At 56.5% G+C, this 23161-nt stretch overlaps 1 protein-coding gene across 1 annotated transcript; it reads right to left on the bottom strand.

Moving 5' to 3' along the window:
- Positions 1 to 8732: 8732 nt before the first annotated feature.
- On the bottom strand, positions 8733 to 21392 carry AMPD2 (adenosine monophosphate deaminase 2). Its single transcript, XM_016223421.2, has 18 exons — positions 21375 to 21392; positions 16345 to 16475; positions 16008 to 16138; positions 15459 to 15527; positions 15249 to 15360; positions 14816 to 15002; positions 14412 to 14553; positions 14215 to 14304; positions 13890 to 14019; positions 13574 to 13768; positions 13363 to 13494; positions 13002 to 13165; positions 12590 to 12716; positions 12336 to 12499; positions 11942 to 12062; positions 11495 to 11668; positions 11251 to 11361; positions 8733 to 11151 (listed from the first exon to the last, which is right to left on the bottom strand). Exons 1-18 carry the CDS (start codon positions 21382 to 21384, stop codon positions 10942 to 10944), a joined length of 2400 nt encoding a protein of 799 aa, XP_016078907.2. The 5' UTR covers positions 21385 to 21392; the 3' UTR covers positions 8733 to 10941.
- Between the last annotated feature and the right edge of the window lie 1769 nt (positions 21393 to 23161).

The raw sequence follows: 23161 nt of genomic DNA, 5'->3' as shown, positions 1-23161 counted from the left end.
ATGTGCTGGGCTCTGTTTCACTCAGAGAATGAATGCAAAGAAACAGGAAGCCTATGGTTTAGAATTGTGCTGTGTGATGTAGTAGCTGCCAGCCACATGCGGCCACTGAGCACCTGAAATGTGGCTAGTGCAACTGAGGAACTCAATTCCTCATTTAATTTTAATCAATTTAATTTTAAAAACTGATACTCAATTCAGTCATTGAAAAATGTTTAGGTATGTTCCGTTGGGTATGTGAATCAATGCTTTCAACCATAAATGTTCTGAAATCTAGATACAGGTCAAGTATTTCCAATTAAAAGGTAGGGTCCTAATTGAGATGTGCTCTCAGTATAAAATATACTTCAGATTTCAAAGACAGAGTGGGGCCAGATCTTGTACAATATCTCATTAATAATTTTTGAATTGATTTACATGTTGAAATGAAAGTGTTATGTGGGTATATTGGGTTAAATAAAATATATCCTGAAACTTACTTTCTTCTTGTTAATGTGGCTACTGGAACACTTAAAATTAGACAGGTGGAGAGCATCGTATTTCCATTGGATGGCGCTGGTCCAGAGCGTGAGGTCAACAACAAAGCAGAGCCACTGGCCTGGCGGGGCTGGGAGGGAATTCTGCACGTGCCTCGGACGCAGGAGGGAGAGGTCAGGAAAGCCCAAGGGAGGGAGGTGTGAGTCACCTTGGAAGGCACACTCAGATGGGGGGGCTGGCCCTCTGCCCCCACACCGAGCCTCCCTCCAGCTGAGAGCATGTTTGTGCCGCTTTTCTTGGGCTTCAGAATTGAGACCGACTTCGGTACATGGGGTCCTGAAGTCCATGTGCACATTTCCACATGCCCTTAATGATCTGAGCAGCACCCAGTGTCTCAAGGAAGTGTGGGGATCTTGGTGCCTGAGATAAAGAAGATCCTAAATGCTTACCTGAATCAAATGGTCATGTACTTTCTTGCTGTTGCTGACAAGGGGGAAGAGAATCCACCACCCTGAGCCTGAGTACACTGCTTGGGCCTTCTGGGGACTGCGGGGAGCTCAGCTGAGCGCTGTCGGAGGCCTCCAGGGAGGGCATCCCTCAGAGTGCCCAGAAGCCTTTGGGAGAGGGCAGGGTTTTCACAGGCAGTGGAGACGTAAAGGGGGCAGGGAGCCCTTCAACATCCCTCACGTTGGATCCAGGTGCAGCCTGGCTCAGGAAGGGAAGGCGGGCCTCATTTTGGTGGGTTCTGAAACACTTCCTTGGAAGGATGTTGTAAGAAATAGCCCCTGAAACCGGACTTTGGATTTTCCCTTGTAGATCATGTGGACAGTGTCCCCTGTAATGGGGGCTTTCCCCGAGCCACTGATTCGATTTTTTATTTTAGAGACACAGAATTGCATACACATTGTACTTCACTCTTTGCCCGCCTTTGAGGAAAGTCACAGCCAAATTCTTTCATCTGGAAAGAATACAGGGTGTCAGGATGTTTGTTTTGTGTAAATCAACTCTGATTACCCAGAGCATGGGAGAAAATTGTGCAAAGGACTGATAAAGGACCAGTAAATATCCAGAGCTTGCTCATTTCAGCATTTAGCATCTCATTAGCTCTCTCTCTTTTTTTCCCAAGGACTGTGCATGATAAAAATAGGAAGGTTTAGGGGCAAAAGGCAAAGTTTACAGAGCTCCTTAATAGCAGCACCATTAAAACGAGTGTCGTTATTAGGGAGATAAATGGAAATTCCCCAGGTTGGAAAACAGAATCAGGCAAGTTTTTTTTTGCCACAGTTAGAACCATAGCCCTCTGGCAAGATAAAGTGTTCATCTACTCGGAGGAAAAAAAAAACAGAAAATGACCAGAACTTATTTATAATCCACTGCAAGAGGCTTTGGTACGAAGTCCCTTCGGAGAATGAAGCGCCCTGGAGACTCTGGTCCTTGAACAATCTCACCTTTACATGTGACCAGGATCATTGGCAGGAGGACTTGTTTTTGAAACCTCTTTGGCAATACGTCTACCTGCCCCGCCCGTGTTGAAGGCTGTTGCCCGTGAGTCGCTGCTCTTACAAGTGCTATCATGAAACGTTTTCGCTGACCTCCACTTGAAATGATTTGATGGTGAGTCAACTACCTTTCTGCCGCCTTTCCTGCTTCTGAATGTTTCCACTTTTCCAAATCAGGGGTTTCTCTCTGACAGTTAAAAACAGCCTCTTTGAACTCCTCCAGGGCCTCTGCTTTGCATGTGATTAGGGGAGCAACGGGCTCTGTCTTTGTTCATGCTGCTGAGTAGCAGAGCGGTCAGCTCGAGCTTTATGTTTTGTCCAATCTCGAAAACTCTTCACTCCAAATTCGAGGACTACCCCACAAGCACATGCACTACAAGTCTATGTGCTTGTTTTTTGTGGTTTTTTCCCCTTTTACCAGCTGGCAGGCCTGGGTGAGGGCTAATACTTTAGTCTTTGGAGCTGACGGACCTTCTGGAGTGGCTGGTATACATGTCGAGCGTGCATTTAGGTCTGCAAACAAATGAGTTTAGGTTGGGGCTATCCAAGGGAATTTCTAACAAAATGATTTAAAGGGTGTAGGAAAAGCACTGAAAGTTATGAGAATCATTTGATAAAGAAAAGGAATTCTAATAACCTGGGCATAAAATATTTTACATGAAAGTGACAGGGGCACTTATAATTTCCAAAGATTGAGCACCTGAGTGAATCTGAACTGTAATTATATTACTTATAAAATTGTAGAACACAAATACTTCTGTAAGCAGGGATTTAAGTTTTTTTCCCTTAGCGTCTTTCTCCTAGGCCTTTGCACCCTGAACTCCCCTCGATCCCGGACTGAAGCAATTAAGGAGGTGGCGCAGCTGTGAACAGTGGATTACGGTACAGGTTTGGGATGCTCGTAGGCTCCCCGTCTTCTTGGTTGGTGGCCTTCTCAATAAACGCCTTAGATGATTCACCCCTGCCTCCTGGAACTGGATACAGCGGCAGGCATCCCGAGGCCCACCCGGGTTTCCCGGTAACAAAAGACCCAAATTCTAAGTATACTCCTTTGTAGCAGATTGTAGTAAAGGATCTATTAATAGTTTATTTGTATGTTTTGGACATATATAAGTATATAAACATAAAACAGATAATATTTTAAAGCTTTCAATCATAGCATTATAATGTAATTAACTTATCAGTACATTAAATAACAGAATATGTATCATATTAATGGGCCATTTGAATAAACCATAAAATTTTTTCTAAATAAACAGAAAATCACATCTTTTTCTGCATACATACCTGTATCTCTCTGCAATTACTGTATGCTGCACAATTAACTGACACAAATTATTATCTTTAATTAGAGTAACCAGTCTTGTCTTTGTTTTCTTTACACACAAAAACTCAGAGGAAAGGTTAGAAACCGCCCAGCTGTTTCTCATGAGCATTTATCTCACAGTATGGAAACATTTTCAGAAGGCCCAAACCAATAGACATGCATTATCATCCAAAGGTATATTGCATATTTTGATTGCATATTTTGTGACTCTAGTGGGATTTAAGAAATGACAAATTAAAATGATGTTTAGTAACTGTGTTTTTGTAGCTTCCCTGCCTGCCTGCAATCAGGAGGCCTCGTCTGGTCCCTGCTGGGTAAAGCAGAAAAGTAGCCTGTGGTGGGAAGGCCAGTGGCGAAGTAGTGAGAAGTGGAGGGTGGTGTGGGGAGGGCAAGCGGAGGGAGAGGCAGAGGCCCCGCCACACCGGAGGCCACTCCTTTCTCAGCTCGCCTTCTTCCTTCCCTTCCCTTCCCAGTTCTCTCTCTAGGGGTGACTCCTCCCGGGCTGCTGGAAGGAAGGGCCTGTTCAGACACCCTCAGCCGTTTCTCACAGGCTCACTACGCGCTGAAGGACCTCCAGTAGCATGTAAATCCACAGGACTTTAACCCTGGAAATCTGATTCTCTTTGGCACCTGCGTCACTGTGAAAAAACAAGAGTTTGAAAACTTGCAAATCAGACCCTTTACTGAAATACATGAATGCTGTACTCTGTGAAGTTGGAAAATCAATAGTGGGCAGAGCCAAGCGCCCCTAATGTAGTCCCTCTGAGTTATACAAATAGCTACAGATGGCCACGGTAGGAAAAGCTGCAAGCAAGCAGATCAGAGAAGGAAAAGAACCTGGTCGGGCATCGAGGCTCGAACCTTGCCCCGGCTGGAATCGAGGCTCGAAGGCAGCTTCTCACTGTGGCCTGGGTTTGAGTCCTGCACTCTGCCCTTCAGCAGCTGGGGGACCTGGGGCCAGTTACTTCACCTCTCTGTACTTGCATTCCCTCCTCCAATCACAATGGTACATCCACGCCTCACGGGGCTTCTTCATCCACCAAACTTATCAGGCATCTAATATGTGTCTCGTGAAACTCAGCCCTGGACAAAATAGACAAAGCTCAGGCTTCACAAAGCTTTCACTCAGTGGGGGCTGTTTGGGGGATTAAATCTGCTAACACATGAAAAGAGCTTAGAAGAGCACCTTGCACACGGTAAATGTTCAACAAGCGTGCGCCTGGCTGTGGGGCCTCTGAGTTCTTCGAAGCTCTGCTATTCTCTGATTTGATTCCACATTTGGCTGCAGGCCTTCTTTCTAGCTAATTCCTCTGAGAACAATACTGCCTCTGCGTCTCCCTGCCCACACAGAGGGCTCAGCACCCCAAACCAGCAGAAGCTGGAAATCGGCGTCTCCCTCTTTGTCTGAGGGTGCAGGTCCCTAGCACCAAGTTGCAGCCAATCTCCCCTGCACCCAACAATATCCCCTCTCCCTGGCCTCTGCTCCTGGGTGTCTTGAGAAACAATTACTTCTTAGCAGTCAGTTTAAGCAGGACAAATGCGTTCAGGAAAGATCTGTTCCTCTTTAAAAAAGGGGGTCTGTTTGCTTTTACTAATAATTCCAGCCAATATTTATTGAGTGCCTATTATGTGCCTACTGCATAGACTTTCTCACTGAATTCTCAAAACATCTCTCTGAATTACTTATTTCTTCCCCCATTTTATGGATCAGGAAGCTGAAGCTCAGAGAAACTAAGTAACTTGCCCAAGGACACACAGCTAAGTCACAAAGGTATATTTGACTCCATCCAGTCAACCCCAAGGCTCTACCCAGGACACCATACTTCCCACAGAGTGAAGCCGCAGGACAGGAAAAGCCAACAACAATCCAAGACTGTTCCCAAACACTGCGGGAGCTGATACTAGACAAACCGGCAGCGAGCAAGAGGCCCTCGGTGCCAAACACAGTGGACGTTTCTTAGAGCACTTTGTGGTCTTTGTGCTCATTATCGGCAAGAGGCACAACTTCACAAGGCAGACCTTAGACACACTCCCAGTGGTGGAAACAAGGCAACAGAGATGCCAGAAAGGGCCCATACACCAGAGAGAATGTGCTGGAGAGCTTTGTAACGGCACGCTGGGGCTCAAAACACGTCCCTGGGCTACCAAGGCCCTTTGTAATAAACACTTGGGTTTTTGGACAGCATGAGATTAGTGAACCTCTAAATACAGAGAAATACAAAGGAAGTTGTGCAGAGAAAGTGTGGGGCGGGTGGGGGAGGCAGTGAGTTGGATCTGGCAGGAGCTCGGCGCAGGTTATAGGCTTGGACCCAGCAGACAGGAGCTGTACCTCATGAGTTCAAGAGGTCTCACCTGGGGTGGGAGCAGCAGGAATCCCAGGCAGCCATGGTGGCCGCGGTGGTGTCTGCTTGGGGGGTGGGGACTCTGCCAGAGGTGGAGCAAGAGGGGGGTCCCCATGGGACTGGCAGTGAGGGAGGGATCTCAGTGGGAATCTGGGGTTCCAGGCCCACTCCAGCCTGGCTGAGAACTGCCCAATCGAACAGGAAGCAGATGCAGACCTGGCGGAAGGGAACTGCTGTGGCTCGGAGGGGTCAGGACACACTTCAGATCCTGGGTCCCAAACCTTCAGCAAGGAGGCCAAGCCCAGCCCACCAGCTGCAGGGTCCAGCCTCTCTGCATTGGCCAGGCACCCTCACTGCCCTCTCTACCCTAGAGGGGGTGCAGGCAAAGGAAGAATGGGAGGGGAGCCCCGAGGGGTCCTCTGGCCATGGGAGCACTGTGAAGAGGCTGGTGAACCCCGACTATCCCGCATTTACTAGACTGCCTGCCCACCAGGAGGGCTGCAAGTTTAAGTAATTGGTATTGTTGTAGGCCCTCCATCCCATTCCTGGGGACGGGCGCTCCAGCAGCGCCCCCTGCTGGCCAAACTTGCAGCTCTCAGGCGGAGAAAGGCCCAGCCAGGTCCCTCCCGCCTGGGGAAGGCCTGCTTTGCCCACGCGGAGGCTGAACCCCACCCACACACCCACCCCCCAGGCCTCCCACAGACCCCGGGCAGCTCCCACCTACTCCCGATCCTGCAAGGGACACGCTTCTGTCCACATGAGAGGGTCCAACCATTGGGCACCACCTCGGTCAAGATGTCCTATATTTTCACCCAGGACGTGTGTTGAGCCTTGTGTGTGGTGTGAAGCTGGAGGCTGCATTTCCTCCCTATGCGTCTCTAGTTGACCCAGCGCCAACTACTGAAAAATCATCCTTGCCTGGCCGTGTGGCTGATTGGAGTGCCGTCCAGTAGGCGGAAAGGCTGCGGGTTTAGTTCTGGTCGGGGCACATGCCTAGGTTATGGGTTTGATCCCCAATTGCGGTGTGTACAGATGGGTACTTCTCTCTGACAATGTCTCACTCTTCCCTCTCTCTAAAATCAATAAACATATCCTTGGGTGCGCATTAAATTTAAAAAAATTTTTTTTTTTTAATGTTAAAAAAGAAAAAGCCATCCTTTCCAGTTTGGGGGTAGGTGACGATAGTGGTTTGTCTTTGACTCGGGGCAGGCGGGGGTAGAAGGCATTCGGCTTTCCCTAAGTCTTGGGAAGGGGTTGCACTTAGGGTCGAATCTGTCATGGCCACGTGAGTAGCAAACAGTCTCTAGGCGGAAAATAATTCTACCCAGGAGCCAAGAGGCAGTAAGGAATCAAGGAACAACCCCAGGAAGAAGAGGTGTCGGTGGGGCACTGGCAGAGAGCCACGGAGGAGGTTTAGGCTTGGCAGAGGTGGGCCAGGAAGCAGGGGTAAAGAACTGACTCAAACTCTGACGGGGTCAGAGAGACACAGCAGCCCCAGGGGTCTATCCTAGAGAGCAGGGGCTGTTGACCATGTTTGAGGGCTGCGCCCGCAATCAGGATGTCCTACAGGTGGAAATCCACTGAGAGGGCCCAGGACACGCCTAGCCCCCCCTTACAACCTGAGGGACCAGCCCCACCCTGCCTGGCCGTGATGGGCCCTTGGCCACCTTGTGCACAGAACACAAAGGAAGAGAGAGTGGGGCACAACAGATAGAGCATTGCCTCTGACCAGACCTCTAGGTTGACATCCTGGGCCCACCACTTACTAGCTGTGTGACCCTGGGAAGGTTACTTAACCTCTCTGTGCCTCCATTTCCTTCTCTGTAAATGGCAATAATAACAGCATGCACTTTATAGGAGTGATTTGAGGGTTAAAGAAGATCAGACATGTAAAGTTCCTAAAACAGTGCCTGACATATGGTAAACACTCAATAAAGGTTGGCCATTGTCATCATTATCCCGGATGGCGAAATTCTGGGCCCCGAACTCCCTGCCAGTGCTATTTACTGGGTGCCACAGAGAGCAAAATACTGGACTAAGCATCACAGAACCAGCCTCCCACGCCATCGGACCCAGCCCCGGCCTCCAAGAGAGGCAGGCGGGTAAAGGGTACTGGGCCAGGGGGACTGAGGCCAGGGCCGCGGTCAGCCCTTCGCAGGCCCGGCCTCAGATTCTCCGAGGCCCCACCCTCCTTGGAACAAAAGTTAAGATGCACCCACATTCCCTCATTAAATGTAACTCTTCTTGGCTTTCAACGTAAAAGGGCTTTTATGAATTTGCTTTGGAAATTACTTCACGCTGAGTAACTCACTTAATTTACTATTGGCTAAGATTTCCCCCCTTTTTTTTTCTTGGTCTTATGATTTCTCTTCAATCATCCTGCATAGTCTGGAACTATTGCCAAAAACCCAATTTACAAATTGTTTTCAAACAGAATGACATTTCTGTGGACACCAAATTAACAAGGATTAAAGCTGACAAACAGCTTTCGTTAAACTGTATTTAGTTAAACACTTATCAATTGTGACATTGTCCATGTCATATTTTGCAGCCCCCAAAGTTTTTCTTTCAGGTCCTCACCATTTTCTAGGCCTTTGACGTCAGCCATGGCCCCTGGATAGAAGCCAGAGCACTTGGATCCTCCCTATCCCCTGGAGGCACAGAGAGGGGAAGGAATTTGCCCAAGGTCACACAGCCAGAAGGCAGTGTGGCTCCGGAGTGCACAGTCCCTCACTAGGCCATTGTTGTTCTCAACCGAAAAGAGCTATGATGGTAAGTTATGGCGAGGCTCGCCTAGGACAGCAAACAGTAATTAAAATTTATAAATAGTATTGTAATGAAATATGGAAAGATGTTAAAATATTTTAAAACCACAAAATTATACATTTATCTCAACTCAAAAATGCCTTTTAAAAAACTGAAATATATAAATATTTAAAAACTTATATCTCAGGTATGTAGATGATCAGTAAATATTTGTTGCTATTGGTAGCTGAGTGGGCTTGCTGTTGTTGTTGCTGTTCCAATTTTTGTATACTTTCCAAATTTCTGGAATGAAAATTTTCTTTTCAGATAGGAAAACATATTGACTTTACTGTTTTAAAATTTATTTTCTCTCAAAAAATGTTTGAAAGAGATATTTCAGAGAACCAAAACATCCAGAAGCAAGTTGTTTAAAAAAAAAAAAGGTGGGAAGTTCGCTAAGAAACTCTTGAAATTGGTAGTGTTCTTAGGACTGGGTTTCAACACCGATTAGACTGCACAAAGGACGAGACACTGGCATAAAGGATTCCATCATATGACAAATTCAGTAAGTAAATATGGAATCCTTGCTGTCTTAAGTGTGGCACATGAGACAGGCAATTCTTCCCTTCAAGGAACCTTTTAGAAAGATCCTCTAATCCTGCTCCCTCATTTTACAAATGAAGAGAAGACACAGCATGTTTTACTATTAAGTATATAGACCTCCTTGAAAATAAGTTCCCTTCACCTGGAAAAGCAGCATCATTCAGGCAGAGGGGGCCCAGCGTCGGGTGGAGGAGCCCTGGACGCTGAGCTCCCCTGGCTTCCAGTCCAGGTTCTGCCACAGGCCACTTGCACCTCCTGTTTCCCCAACAGAAATCAGCCAGAGTTGTACAGTCCCTAGCTCTGCATCCAGCTCTAACACTCAGTTCTGACATGTCAATGGCTACAAGAAATCGATGAGAAGCCTTCTGGACACTGAAGGACCCTGGGTTTTGGCCAGGAGGGAGCCTGGCCCTCCAGGGGCCTTCAGGAGGCAGGGGCATCAGGAGTGCCTTTCCCCAGGTACACTGGGGGAGTGTCATGCCAGGACGTAGCTGGCACAGACGCAGTAGACTGGGCCAAGCAAGCTGACAGAAGGGGAGGAGAAAGCCAGCTCGTCACCAGGCCCTCAATTACTCAGGCTCACACAGTAATAGGGCTAATTGCTTCCAAAACAGTCAGCCTGTCCCTCACCCCACTCAGCACCAGCAGCGACAGGCTTCTCGGTGCTAACCCAGGACCCTGCATGCACAGGGCACACTCTACTCTCCACCTGGGAGGTGCTCTAGAAATTGTGTATTAAACACAGGACAGAAGCCGAGCTGCTTAGAGTTCCAGGCTACACCTTCCACTCACTGAATCAGAATCAGAGGGTGAGGCCTGGAAAGGGAATTTTAAACAAGCGCTCCCCAGGTGCCGACGCAGAGTTTGAGGACCACGGGCCTAGGCCTGCTTGTAAGTGCACATTCCCACATCTCCCAGGAGCTCCAAGAGGCTGGAAGTAGATGGAAAGTGTCCCCTTCAGAGGGGGCAGGCTCAACGAGGGCCTGGGGACAGCAGATGGGTCCCCGGTAGAGCTCTTCACCCTCCCACAGCTTCCAAGTGCACATACATCAGCCAAGCCAGTCGCTCCCCTCCATCCGAAGAGTTCCTGGTCCCAACCTCAGCCACCCCCACCCCGCAGGCCCTCTCCCAACAAAGACCCACCTGCCTCATTACTTAAATAATCTTTATTTCTCATGCACTAGGAAAGACGGGACTGTATGAAACACTGCATATCACAGCAAAGGCCTCAGTCCAAAAAACAACAACACAGGACCAGCCAGGATCCAGGTCTGGTCGAAACTCTAGGGACCACATTGGGGACACCACACCGAGGGCTGGTGGCAGATCCAGGGCCCTCCAGCGGCAGCGGCCCCAGACATGGCACAGCACTGCCCCTCCCAGAGGCACAGGGAGCAGACACCGGAGCACAGGGACCGGAGGGAGGGCGGAGAAGGCTGCCAGGCACTGAGAGGCGGAGGCAGCAGCCAGCACCTCCGGGGCCTGAGTCCAGGGTGTCACGGCTGCGCCTGTTCTCAGCCCAGCTCCACCCACCGCAGCGCTGCAGGAGCCCCCAGCCCCCAACAGCCCCGGGCCCACAGCAGAAGTGTACAGGACCCACCTTAAACTTCAGCTACGTAAACAAGACGAGGGGCTCAACTCAACCCTGGCCAAAGCTCAGACTTGCCTAGGCAGGACTCCAAAGGCTGGAGGGGCCAGCCCCCCACAACCATCCCTAGCCAGACTTCAGAGGATCTTGGGACAGGGCAGCCCTCAAACTTGGGATCATCGGGTGCCACCTGAACCAAGCAAGGGCAGAGCACACTCCGGGGAGGCACAGGGACAGAGAGAGGTCTGAGACATGCAGGACAGGACAAAGAATGGACACATGCAGAGACCGCACAGGGTGGGAGGGGTCCAAGGACGAAACGTGGCTACGGTGCTGAGATGTGGGGCACCATGTGGGCCAGGCTCACTGAGGCCCCGGGCTCATGGTGAGACCTGACTCCTCTGGGATGGTCTCCAGCATCTCACTCTGGACGGCTTGCGTGATGAGTGCCAGCTCCTGGCACAGGGTCTCGTGGCGATAGCCCACACGGATGTCTGGCACGTTGGTGCGGCGAATGTCATTGCCCTCGGGGCCCTCTTTTGTGTAGTTGGGTCCCAGCCAGTGGCTCTTCACCTGTAGGGGGGAGGGTAGCGGGCAGGCTGCAGCCGGCTCCGAGGGGCCATGCCCCAGGACCCTGGGACCTTCCCAGTGGGGAGGGCAAGGGGATCGTACCTTGTGGGAGAAGCCGCTCATGAGCACACTGTTGCGGGCCAGCTCGCACATGTCGCAGGAGCTGAGCTTCCACACCTGGGTGGCGATGCTGTACTCCTCCATCAGCGGCTCCTGCACAGGCCAGGCTCCCTCAGACGCCTGCGCCAGGCCCTGCCGGCCATCCCTCCCCAGGGCCTCCGCCAGCAGGGGGCAGCACCAGCCCTGAAACCTCAGAGCTGGGGTGTCCTCGCCTTCAGGTTCTTACCTTGGTGAAGTGGAATTGCAGGGGGTCATCAGTGGACAGTGAGACCATGAGGCCTCGGGACAGGTACTCGGGCAGTGGGTTCCGGTGGTAGCTGAGAAAGAGGCTGTTGTTGCTGAGTGGGGACATGGCGATGCCGATCTGGGCCAGGTAATACAGGTACTGCAGGACAGGGGCCTGGCGGGCGACAGGGAGGAAGGGCCGGTCAGGTGGCCTCAGGGCTGGGGAGCACACCTGGTTCTGGGGGATACAGGCCACAGTAGCGCTGGGGGGAGTCCCCTGGTCTGTGGAGGGTCAGTTACAGCCAGAATCCAAGCTGGGGCCCCAGCGTGGAGACTGGATGTGGAGCAGTCCAGACAGGGCTGCTGAGGAGGATCAGCTGCTGCAGGGGCCCAAGGGGTCGGGAGGAAGGGGGCCAACGGGGAAGGAGGCTGGGGGTGCAGCCCTGACCTTGCGCAGAAGCAGCCCGTGCGAGATGTTCTCGGCCAGCATGAAGGCCGACACCAGGTGGTGGATGGGCCCAGCCTCCCCGCAGTGCGGCCGCAGCACAAACGTGTGGAAGCCCCTCTGCCTGGGGGGCACGAAGACAGTCAGCTCCCGGCTCGCCGGGCTCCAAGCCCCCACCCTGGGACTGCGGGCCTGCGACAAGGGGCAGGGCTAGGTTCTTGGCGGTGAGGTGAGAGCCATGGAGCCCCGAGGGCAGAGAAATGACCCTCAGGTCCATGCGTGGGGCAAGAGGTGGGTGAGTGTTCTGCGGGCACAGCCCAGGGCAGGCCCGTTGGGTGGGGGGTGAGAAGGTGAGAGATGACAGGCCAGCAGAGTGGTGGCCCCGGCGGAGCCTGACCTGCGCAGGTGGTTCAGTGTGGCCATGTTGGCGAAGGTGTAGTACAGGTAGTAGGCATAGGGCGGGTTGTCTTCCTCCACCCAAGCCTCGGGGAGGGGGCTCTCCAGGTTGAAGACGTGGTTCTCGGGCTTGGACTCGTCATCCACGCTGTCAAAGCCATCCACCTGGCACGGGACCCTGGGTCAGGCCGGGAGCTGCCACCAGGCCTGAGGCAGGCTGTCTCCCCCACACCCAGCCGGGCGCCACCCCCTCACATGCTCCAGGAAGAGGTGCAGCTCTGGGTGGCTGGCGGGGTGCACAGTGGCCTCGAACAGCGGCAGGAAGATGTTCTCCAGCATCTCCTGAAAGTTGGCCAGCTGGCCCTTGGTACGGTACACATCACTGCAGGTGAGACGTGGGCACACAGGGGCGTGCAGGTCAGGCCGGTGTGAAGGCACCAGCAGGCCAGGAAGGGCCAGAGCTTGGCACGAGATCACAGAGCACTTGTGAACCACACTGGGTGGGCCGGGTGGGCCAGACCGTGAGTGGAAGCAGGAAAGGCCCTTCTTCTACCAAGAGGACTCAGCTGGGACAGGAGACGGTCAGCCATCCCAGGAGGGCAGGAGGCAGGCCCTGGCCCCTTGAACTCTGCCCCCTCTATTCCCTCCCACCCCTAAGGACACTCACAAGAGACGGGGCACCTGCACGAGCCAGCGTACATTCGGGGAGTGTACGCGGTGCATGACAGCCCAGCGTGCCAGCTTGTCCCACTCGTCCCTCGAGCGCCCATAGATAGAGAGCCGCAGCTCCGCGTTCTGGTACTTGCTCTCCTCCAGGTCCGACATCACCTCCTAGAGACACGTGTGGGGCAGCTGTCACACTCAGGCTTCCCTGTCCTTGCATCCACTACCAGGTGTGCTCGGCCAGGTGGCCTCATGCCTCCGACCCGCCCTCCTCCCCCAGCGTAGAAGCCCCCAGATACCCGGGCTCTCGCTCAGGCAGGGGGAGCACTGCCCCACACTGGGCCCTGGCAGCCACACCTCCTCACCTTGATGATGTGAGCAAAGTACTTCCCAGAAACTCTGTTGTCCGTCTTGATGAAGATCTCCCGGAGGACAGACTCCCCGATAGGGTTGTATTTGGCATTGAACTTGTCGAAGCGATGGAAGGTGTTCCTGTCCTGGGGGAGACGGGCAGGTCACCCCTGACCCCAGCCTGCGTGCGGCCCCGGCCCCTCAGCCCCCGCCGCTGGGACAGACCGCGTGCATGTCCAGCGTGTCCACGCTCAGGTCGTAGGCGGTGAGGTTCATGCTCTGGAAGACCTCGCGCAGCGTCTGCTCGCGGCCCTGCTCCACGTGCACGATCTCCTCCAGGTGCCGCTTCATCGCCCGCTTGATGAAGCGCAGCAGGTGCTTCTGGTTCATGCAGGACGAGGCGTGGATGTGCGTGTCCACCTGCGGTGGAACAGGGGCTGCTGGGTCCAGCAAGGCTGGGAGGATGGAGGCCTCTCCTGCCTGGTGCTGGGCAGGGGGGAAGATGGCAGAGGTGCAGGCCCGGCCCCAGGGGACGACCCACCTTTCGGATGTTGTAGAAATCCCGGTGCGGCACCTTCTTCTGGGCGGCCAGCTCCTTCATCTCGTTGAGCAGCACGTGCATCTGGAACTTGGAGCTCAGGTACTGCAGCCGGCGGTAGCAGAACGACTTTCTGGCAGGACGAGAACCAGGCAGGGGGCTCAGAGCCTGTGGGGAGGCACCCGGGAGGGCACAGGGCTGAGGCTGCCACGGGGGCGCCGGACAGCAGACAAGTCTAAGACTCAAGTGACTTTGAAGTGGGGAGAGACAATTAGCAGGTCTCTGGGGCAGGAGAGTCCAGGCTGGGAGGGGACTGGCAGGGACTCACATGGGGCCGTTGATAATCAGGGCCATCAGCACATTGACGTCAGCCACAAACTCCTGCAGGTCGGGATACGGCAGCTCCACCTCTGGGCAACTGGTACATGGGGGGAGCTTGGGTGAGGAGAGCAGGTCAGCCCTGCAGTCCCCCAGTCAATGCAGCTTCCCCACAGCTTCCCCCCAGCACACTCCACCCCCTCTTACTGCTCATCGAGCTCCCTGCGGGTGTAGACGTGCACTACGCCCCGCACCATGCGCAGACCCAAGCCCAGGTCCCCAGGCATGGTGCTAGGCTCACAGTGCTCATATGGGTGCTGCTCCAGCGCCGGGGGATGCACCGGGGCATCTGCGGGGTGGGGAGAATGGAGTCAGGGCCAGGGCTCTTCAGGGCCATCACGCACCACCCCACCCACAGGCCCTGCAGAGGGGCAGAGCCAGCAAGGCCCCAGCAGGATGGCTAGATCCCGCTCCTGCCTCCACCCCCAAGCCAGGAGGCTGGCATGAGCCTGGGTGAGGGGAGAAGCAGCCAAGGCAGAGGTTCCCAGGCTCTGAGCTCAGGGAGCCCGGGGCACCGAGCACATGGAGCTAGGCAGGGTTGGGGGTCCCACCGGCAGACACAGGGGTGTCAGGGCCCTGCTCGTAGGTCCGAGTCTCCAGAGGCTTCTCGGCAAGCTGCTGCAGGTACCGGCGGGTGGTGGGGCAGAAGCTCTGCAGGGACAGAGCCATGTACTTCTCTCGGATGAAGAGGGCCCGCACCACACTCTTGGCAGCGTCCAGCAGGTCTGTGAATGGCACCTGCAGACAAGGATGTGTGATAACTGTCCTTGGTCTCAGACCCAGGCCAGGATCATTCTCACCTGTTCCCTGAGGCCTTGACCTCAGAAACGCTCGGCCCTGTCTCTTCCCAGCATGTCAACTAGATCCTGGCTGGACCCTCTGCCCCTGCAGCTTCCAGAGAGAGAAATGCCCTCTCTAGCCTTACCCCCAGCTTCCCAAACTGAGGGAGCCTGCTGGGACCCACGGCCCTGCCCACTCACTCACCCCACACTTCTCCTCCCCGGAGATGGAGACGCGCTGGAATTCCCGCTCAAGCACCACATCGCGCTCCCGCAGGCCCCAGTCTCCCTGCCCCTCAGCCTGTTCCTTGTAGAGCCTACCGAGAGGGAGATGCAAGGAAGGGGTTGAAGCCAGCAGTGGGACAGGCCCCAGCAGAGTGTTCCCAGTGTCCCCGCTCCCCTCTGCCCTTCTCACTGGAGGTCTGAGTCACTGTCTGTCTTCAGGAGGTCTTGCTTGGCCCGAAGCAGGATGTCTGGCTCCAGCCTGGAGGTGAAGGGTGAGAGGTCAGCAGATGACAAGGGGCGGCCCATGCTCCCAGGTCCCTGTCCAAGCTAGGTGCTGGTGTATGTTGTCACCATGGTCCCCATGGGGCTGTAGAGCCCATGCTGTGGGCACTGTTCTGGCCCCGAGTCAGAGATGAGAAGGCATACCCAGACATTAGGCACCCTGTTCCAGGCCGCCCCATCACCCAGCAGCAGCCTGGCACCCAGGTCTGTGCCCCACCCCACTGCCCTAGACTGCCTCCGCGTGGGCCCCAAACAGGGATGGGGTGGGAGAGGGACAGAGATGGGGCTCTTAACGCATCCAATGGAGACAGAAGGATGCTGGGCAGGCAGACTACCCTGTGGCCCTCCCCACCACATAAGCCCATGGCAGCATGGCTCTGTCCTATACCCAGAGCTGCCTGGCTGTGCCTCCCCACCCGAGGCTGCCTGCCTGCAGGGCTCTGGGCCTGGGGCTCACTTGACATCCTGGCTGATCTGCCGCTCCAGGCGCTGCCTCCGCTCCTCCAGCTGTTCAATGGGGCTCTCCTCGGGGAACTCGTATGGGGCACTACGGAGCTCACTCTCAGCCAGGGAGCGGCTGAACAGCTCCTGGTGGCAGGGAGGAAGGATCAGTGTGGCCTAGCCCTCAGCCCTGGGCCCTCCCTTGCAGAGTCTGGGGAGGTGAGGGTGGCAGGAGCTGGGGAACCAGGGAGAGGCTAGGGGTCAGGGCACAGCCAAGCGTAAAGTCAGGGGATGGGGAGCAGAGACGGCATGGGAACAGCGCTGGAGACACAGGATAAGGTGCCAGGGGATACCTCGGCTATCTCCTTGCATTTGCCATCCATAGACGTGCGCAGGTCGAGCGGGAAATGCTTGAGGCAGGGGGCGGGGCCTGGCAGGGATCGGGCGGACTGCAGCGGAGGGGCCCCCAGCCCACCCCGAGCCTCTGTGGAGACAGTGACACCAGGGTCAAAAGGCGGAAGGCAGGACCGGAAGGGGTACACGGGAAGCCCTGAGCCCCTGCCTGCCCCAGGCCAGCCCTGGGAAGTGGGCAAGCCCTTCTCAGAGGCTGAGGAGTGAGTGAGCTGGCATGCGGCTCCCTAAGGACCTCACCTTCACAGTATAGCACGGGGACCCTTCACCCATGCCAGGCTTGGGGGTAGGAGTCCCAAGTCTGCCGCTAGAACAGGCGATTCGTTCACTCCAGGAATCAGAATCTGAATCCTGGACTAGGGGCACCTCCCTCAGGCCATGAGAACCTCTACGTGAGTACCTCCTCCAGGCAGGCACAAGTGTGTCCACACACACACACGCACGCACGCACGCACGCACGCACGCCCACGCCTGCCCCAGAGCTCAGCAAGGACCTGGTGGCCAAAGCCAGCGATCCCTAGCTGGAAGCTTCCAGGCCAGTGGTCCAGGGTCAGACACGCCTCTGGATCAGCACTTCCTCTTCTCGGAGGGCCAGGCCCACACCCAACGTCCTAGACTCACAGAGCACAGAAGCCACAGCTGCCACCCAGCTCTGACCTGGGGACCAGACCTCAAGGGAAGAGGTGAGGCTGTGGAGGAGGTGGTTGGCAGCGGGAACCCTACCGCCTCCCTGGAGGCCTGGCCTCTCCCCGAGGACCCCAGGGCTGCCAAGATGTGGCCTGGCCCCAGCCTGCCCCTCCCATTGCTGGCTGCCCCTCTAAAGGGAGCTGCCACAAAGAGTCTGCGCCACTCAGAGGCCCCGGGATCTGGGCCGGAGGCCCCGAGAAGGGCCAGGGAAAAGGAATGTCAGAGACCAGGGTCTCCCCACAGAGGGCAGAACTCAGCTGCACCACTAGGAGGCTGGCAAGAAAGGTCTTGGAGCTGTTAGTCTAGAGGGGCTGCCTGAGCTCCCAGCCCACCCAAAGGACACTCCCTGGGCTCCCCAGCCCCACCCTCCCCAGCAGGAAGCTCCCCACACCCACTGGGCTCTCCCAGACAGCTCTGGGGGGGGGGGGTCCTCCTCTCCAGCACCCCTTCCTCCTCTACACCGAGGCTGAGGGACAGACTGGAGGCTCTGCCCAGGTAGAGAGCCTCAAAGTCTCCAGGCCGACTCCCCAATGCCCCAGAGTCCCAAGGCTGGGCTAAGGGAAGAGGAGGTGCCTGCCCCTGATCCAGGACCCAGCACCCACTCGTCCTCATGCCTGGCTGGGTCCTACCTGCAGAGTTCGGGCAGCACAGGCAGCAGCCTTGTGTCCCTTGCCGGCCTGACTGCTGAGTGGCCAGCAGGCCTGTGCCCCTGCCAGCCTGTTTGCTGAGTGGAGCTGCAGCCAGTCCCCCAGGACAGCTCAGGGGCCGGCACGGGCTGTACCAAGTGCAGCTGCATGCAGGGGAGACCCTGGGATGCCGGTGAGCAGGGGGCTGGGGAGCTCAGGGTAGCCCAGGAATCCAGGGAAGGAGCATCCAAGTTTGGGGATAACAGGAATCCTAGAAATGACCAGGGCCTTAACCTCTACAGTGCCAGGGTGCAGCCCAAGTGGGGCCCCCAAGGGGGAGGAGCAGGGTGGGCTGATATGGGCAAGAAAGGCTGGCAGGGAGGGGCCAAGCCTCCTTAAAATGCACTGCCCTGGGGTATAGTGAGTGGGTGGGACCTGGATGCCCAAAGGAAGGGGGGGCAAAAAAAGGGGACGAGCCAGCCCTCCTCTCCACACCCAGCAGCCCCGGGCCAGCCTCCTCTGCCCGGCGGCCTTGCTTTCCTAACCACTGTCCTTTGGGGCCCAGCCTACAGGGTCCCTCAGGAGAGACAGGGCCTCTGCCTGGGAAAGGAGCTGACTGGCAGCCAGGGAAGTAGCTCAGTCCGGTAGGAACAGTCACTGAGCCTCCCTGATGCCCAGGGGGCTGGTTCATGGCTCCCCAGACCTCCAATCCCCAGTTCCAAGCCTATCACTGGGGACAAATTTCCAGGCAGGAGAGAGAGGTTTGGGAGAAGAGTGACTAGGATTTGGAGGACTTGAGTCTAACTCTGTTCCCGCGTACTTCCTGAGGCTTCAAGTCCTGTCTATAATGGGGCGATAGGCGGGTCATATCCTGTCTAGCCACAGCTGCCATAAGGCTCACAGATACGGCTGTGCAAGTATTCTGTAAAACACGATAATCTGCGATTATGAACTCCTGGGACCCTCCAAACATGTCCCACACGCAGGGGAGGGTGGGAGTTCTTGGGCCCAGCGCAGGCCAAGGCAACTGAACCGTGAACGACATCAAGGGAACAGAACTTGGCAGGGGTGGGGATGCGGGTGACACTATCTCTAACTTGGAAAAGGGCAGAGCAAGAGGAGGAGGAAAGACAGGCACCTGCTCCACCCCCAGGATGTAAGACAGAGCCTAAGGTCCTTGCTTGCCAAGAACGCTGCCCCTACACAACTCCCCACTTCTAAACCCCTCCAGGGGAGGCCAACCACAGGCCTCCAGGGGTGGTCTGTTAGTGGTCAGCAGGAGCTGAGTCAAAGGCCCCAATCTCAACCTTCTCTCCTAGCACGGTGGCCCAGGATTTCCACAGAAATGCTGGGTGACCAGACAGGTTCCAGCAGTACCCCCAGCCTGCCAGGCCATTGCACAGGGTGGCGGGGTCCACTGGAGGTAACAGATAGGCAGTAACCTCCGCAATCCCTAGGCCAGGCCTGGAGGACCCAGCTGCCTGCTGGTCCCTTCTCCCAGGGTCTGAGCCACCATACCACACAGCACACATGCTCTCACGGGGGTGGGGACAACCAAAGGCCAGCCACTCCCACCAACTCCAAGATTCTTGGCATCCTTTCTATCCTCTTAACCAGGAGCCCCTCCCTTACTGCAATGACTGCCTCCGTAGGCAGAGATGTACCCAAGGCTTTGACCCACAAGTAGCAGATGCTCCCCCAATGTGACTACCCCAAGGTACACAGAACTAGCCCCAGGGGACACACCTGGATTGCACAGACTTGAGCGCAGGGAACACAGACCCTCAAGTCAGCATCCTCACTGTCCTAAGAAAACACTGAAGGTGGATGACCAGGCTACAGATACAGACAGCTGCTGAGGGGGAGGGGGAGAGGCTGGCTTGACCTGGTCACCAAAGTAGGGGTATATTTCCTTAGTTGCAAGGCCTAGGGACAGCAAATGGCAGGGTGATCTCTCAGGAAGCACAAACCCAGGCAACAGATCCCTTTGGAGCTGGGCACAGCGGCACCACACTGCCTGCTCCAAATGGTGCAGAGATGCCTACCAGAGTGGGGGCAGAACCAAAGGGTGCGGGAGCACAGAGATGGCAACAGGCCCAGCCTGAGCGCCGCACGGGCCGGCCCAAGGACACCCCATACTTCTGAGGAAGCTCACAAGACAGACCAGAAATGAGCACACAGCAAACAATCCATGCAGTTGAGCCCCAGCCCTGGGACTCCGGCAGCAATGAGTGTGCCCCAACATCAGACTCCCCCAGTGAGGAGGTCTGAGATCTGGGGTCCTAGAAAGAGAAACTAGCCTCAGGAAGACAGCCTGAGTCTGCCTGGCAAAGACCCAGCCGCCAGCAGGGTGGCCAGTGGCTCCCAGTCACTCCCACACCCCCCCCACTCCATTCATACACTCCCTAAACAAATAGTCTTAAGACATCCGCATGCTGACACGTGTGCAAATACACCTCTTGCTGCACCCACACCCACATCCACTGCCCGTTACAGAGGGCAGCGTCCCTGGCACAGAAAACTGTCACCCTCCACCCCACCTCTCTGCCCACACCACCTCCCATGCCAGCTGTCACTGGGTACAAGGACAAAGGAGCATCACCGCAGAGGGGGTGCAGAAGGGGCCTCCCTCTGAGGGGTCCAGTGGCCAGGGCGAGAAGTGGTGGAGCAGAGCCAGTGCCCCGGCCAGGATGCACACACTCACCTGGTACCGCGGAGGAGGCCTGCTGGCAGGCACGCTTCTTAAAGGGATATTTGGCCTTGGTTTTGCCTGGGCCCGATGGATAGGATGCCATGGCTCCGGCCGCGGCGATGGCGGGGGAGTCGGCGCCGCAGCAGCTGGGCCTGCCTCTGCCACATCCAACCCCTTCCTCCGCCCCGCCCCGCCGCGGGAGTGACTGGTGCAGGAAGCCCAGGCCCCGCCGGCGGAAGAGGCGCCGGCCACGATTTCTGAGGTTGTCTAGGCAACCTCCGGGAGGGGGGCGCCATCCCGCCCGAGCGCGCTCGCCGCGCCCCTGCCCTCGCCGCGCCGCGCCTCCCCTTCTCATCCCAGGAGTGAGTAGGCCGGGGTGCGGGGGTGCGAGCCAGCCGGGGACGGGCCGGCGCTCCACGAGCCCCCTCGGGAGCGAGGACTCAAAGTCCAGGCTTAGCCGGTCCAGCCAGCCCGGGAGGAAACACCACCACCCCACAGGATCCCGCCCGAGCGCGGGGCACACCGGGCTCGGCGCGGGCGCAGTCCCTGAGCACCCAGCCCCTCCGGGGCAGAGTCCCTGTTTGTTTCTTCTCTCTCTGAACCCCAGCTCCAGGGTCGCCCAGCTCCGGGGGGATGGGGTAGAACCGAGAACCTCGGCCCGGGAGGGAGGGGCCTGTCCTGGGAAAATTCCGCTGCCCGGCAGAAGCCGCCTTCTAGGAAGGCGGGGAGGCAGGGAGGCCAGGAGGCAGGGGCTCCTCTGGGGTCTGGGGAAGAGGGACCCGGTGTCTTCCGACTCTTCCCTCCGGCTCCAAACTCAGGATCAGCGCTCCCGGGCCCTCCCCAGGGGCAGGCGGCCGCCTTCCCCAGGTCTGCCGGCTGCGCTGAGACCCCGCACCCTCTGGTCGCCCAGGCCACCGCACGACTCCGTCCCAGAGACCCTCCCCCCAGCACAGACGCGCACGCTCACCTGAGGCCATGCTGCCCGAGCCCCGAGGGGGCCCGGGGAGGCTGCCTGCCGGGGTCCCGAGGGAGGGGGCGGGGGGCTGGAGCCCAGACCCCGGCCAAGTCCCTCCAAGAGCCCCTGCCCCGGCACCGAGATGCGCAAAGTCAGGCTGTTTCTTTCTAAATCGCCGGCCGGCAGGAGGCGGACCCCCGCGGACCTCGGCCGCTGCACGGGCCAGGGAGACCCCCGCCCCAGCCCCGCACTCGAGAGGCGGGAGGGCGGGCAGGCCACGTGCTCCCGGGCGCGCGGGACCCGGAACTCGCCTGGGCCGCTCTGCGCACTCTCGGGGCGCCCGGGGTCCGCGCGCCGCAGCCCGATCGCCGGCTCGTTACGCAACAGGTGCGACCCCACCGAAACCTGGCACCCCGCGCCCCAGGCCCCGCCCCGGCCGGCCCCGCCCCCGCCAGCTTTTCTCTGCCCCGCACCACGTGGGCAGCTGCCCCTCGGCGGTCCGCCCCGCGGGTTTGGGGCGAGCTCGGGCGTCCGCCTCCCCCGCAGCTGGGCCGGGGCGGTCGCGCCGCCTCGCTCCCCGGCCCTGCGGCACCCAGTCGGCGCCCAGTGGAGGGTGGCGGTTCTTACCCGCCCGGGATTCGCTTTTAGCAGAGCGCCTGCCCCCGGCATTCTCACTCTGGGTGTCTGTTTTCTCCTGGCAGGCGTCGGGAGGCAGGGTGTGCCCTGCATTCTGGCTCCCCTTCCCACGTTTATTTCTATATTTGCTGGTTAAGAGCTTAGGCTCTGTGGCCAGGATGCCTGGGTTCCATTCCAGACTCCCCCACCTACTTCCTGACTGACTGGGGGAAGGTTACCTAACTTAGCTGAACTTCTATTTTCGTCTGTAAAGTGAGCGTAAGAGACCCTGCTGTCCTACGGTGGCCGTGAGGATAAAGGAGCCAATGTGAGTGCTTAGAACACCTGGCCTGTGGTTACCACCCCGTCAATATTTGTGCATGCTTGCTTTGGCCTCGGGGTTGACTCCCTATTAACATTCCCACAGGTTGATTCCCCTTGCAGCCTACAAAGAAGGGGGGTGTTGGGCTGTTTTGGGGACTGCAGGCACCCCACCCCATCAGCACCCTCACTCCCAAGTGGCCCAGAAGCCTACCTAAAGGAAAGTCCCTGGGGAAAGTCCCTAAGCCTTCACTGAACATAATTAAGTGTATTAGCAGCAGTTAAGTCTTTTTCCGATTTCTCCACCTCGTGGGAGCCCTTTGCCCCTCACGCCCAGTTTTACTAATACAATTTGTCCAGCTCCTCCCTGTTCTCACCACCCCCACAGCCAAATTCCTCCTCCCCCTCTCTCCCCAGGCACAATCTGGACGCTGAAGCCTCTTCTGTACCTGCATCTGGTGTCACCTCCCTTGATCCCTGCCTACTGCTCCTCACAATGGACAAACTAAAAAAAACAAGGCCTCCATAAACATGGGGAAGAAAGCTCGCCTCCCAGAAGAAAAGGAGAGACCACTGGTGTTCACCCACCGAATTAGCAAAGATTAACGGGGAAAAGTCCAAATGCAGGCAAGAGTATGATTGGTGAACACATATACTGGTGGGCATAAGCATTGACATAATCTTTCTGAAAGCCATTTAGTAATAGAAGATCAAGAATCTTTTAAAAATTCATATTTTTGACCTAGTAACCCCACTTCCAGGGAATTGCGCTTCTAAAAAGAGCTGCTGGCAAAACACACAGGAAGTTGCTAATCACTGCAGTGGTTATCACACAGAAGAGAAGGGCCGGCCATGCAAAGGCC

The sequence above is a fragment of the Miniopterus natalensis genome, chromosome 19 (genome assembly GCF_054644295.1).
Source record: "Miniopterus natalensis isolate mMinNat1 chromosome 19, mMinNat1.hap1, whole genome shotgun sequence".
NCBI classification, from domain to species: domain Eukaryota; kingdom Metazoa; phylum Chordata; class Mammalia; order Chiroptera; family Miniopteridae; genus Miniopterus; species Miniopterus natalensis.
Note: the sequence above shows the minus strand (reverse complement) of the source record. Positions and strands in the feature narration are given on the sequence as shown.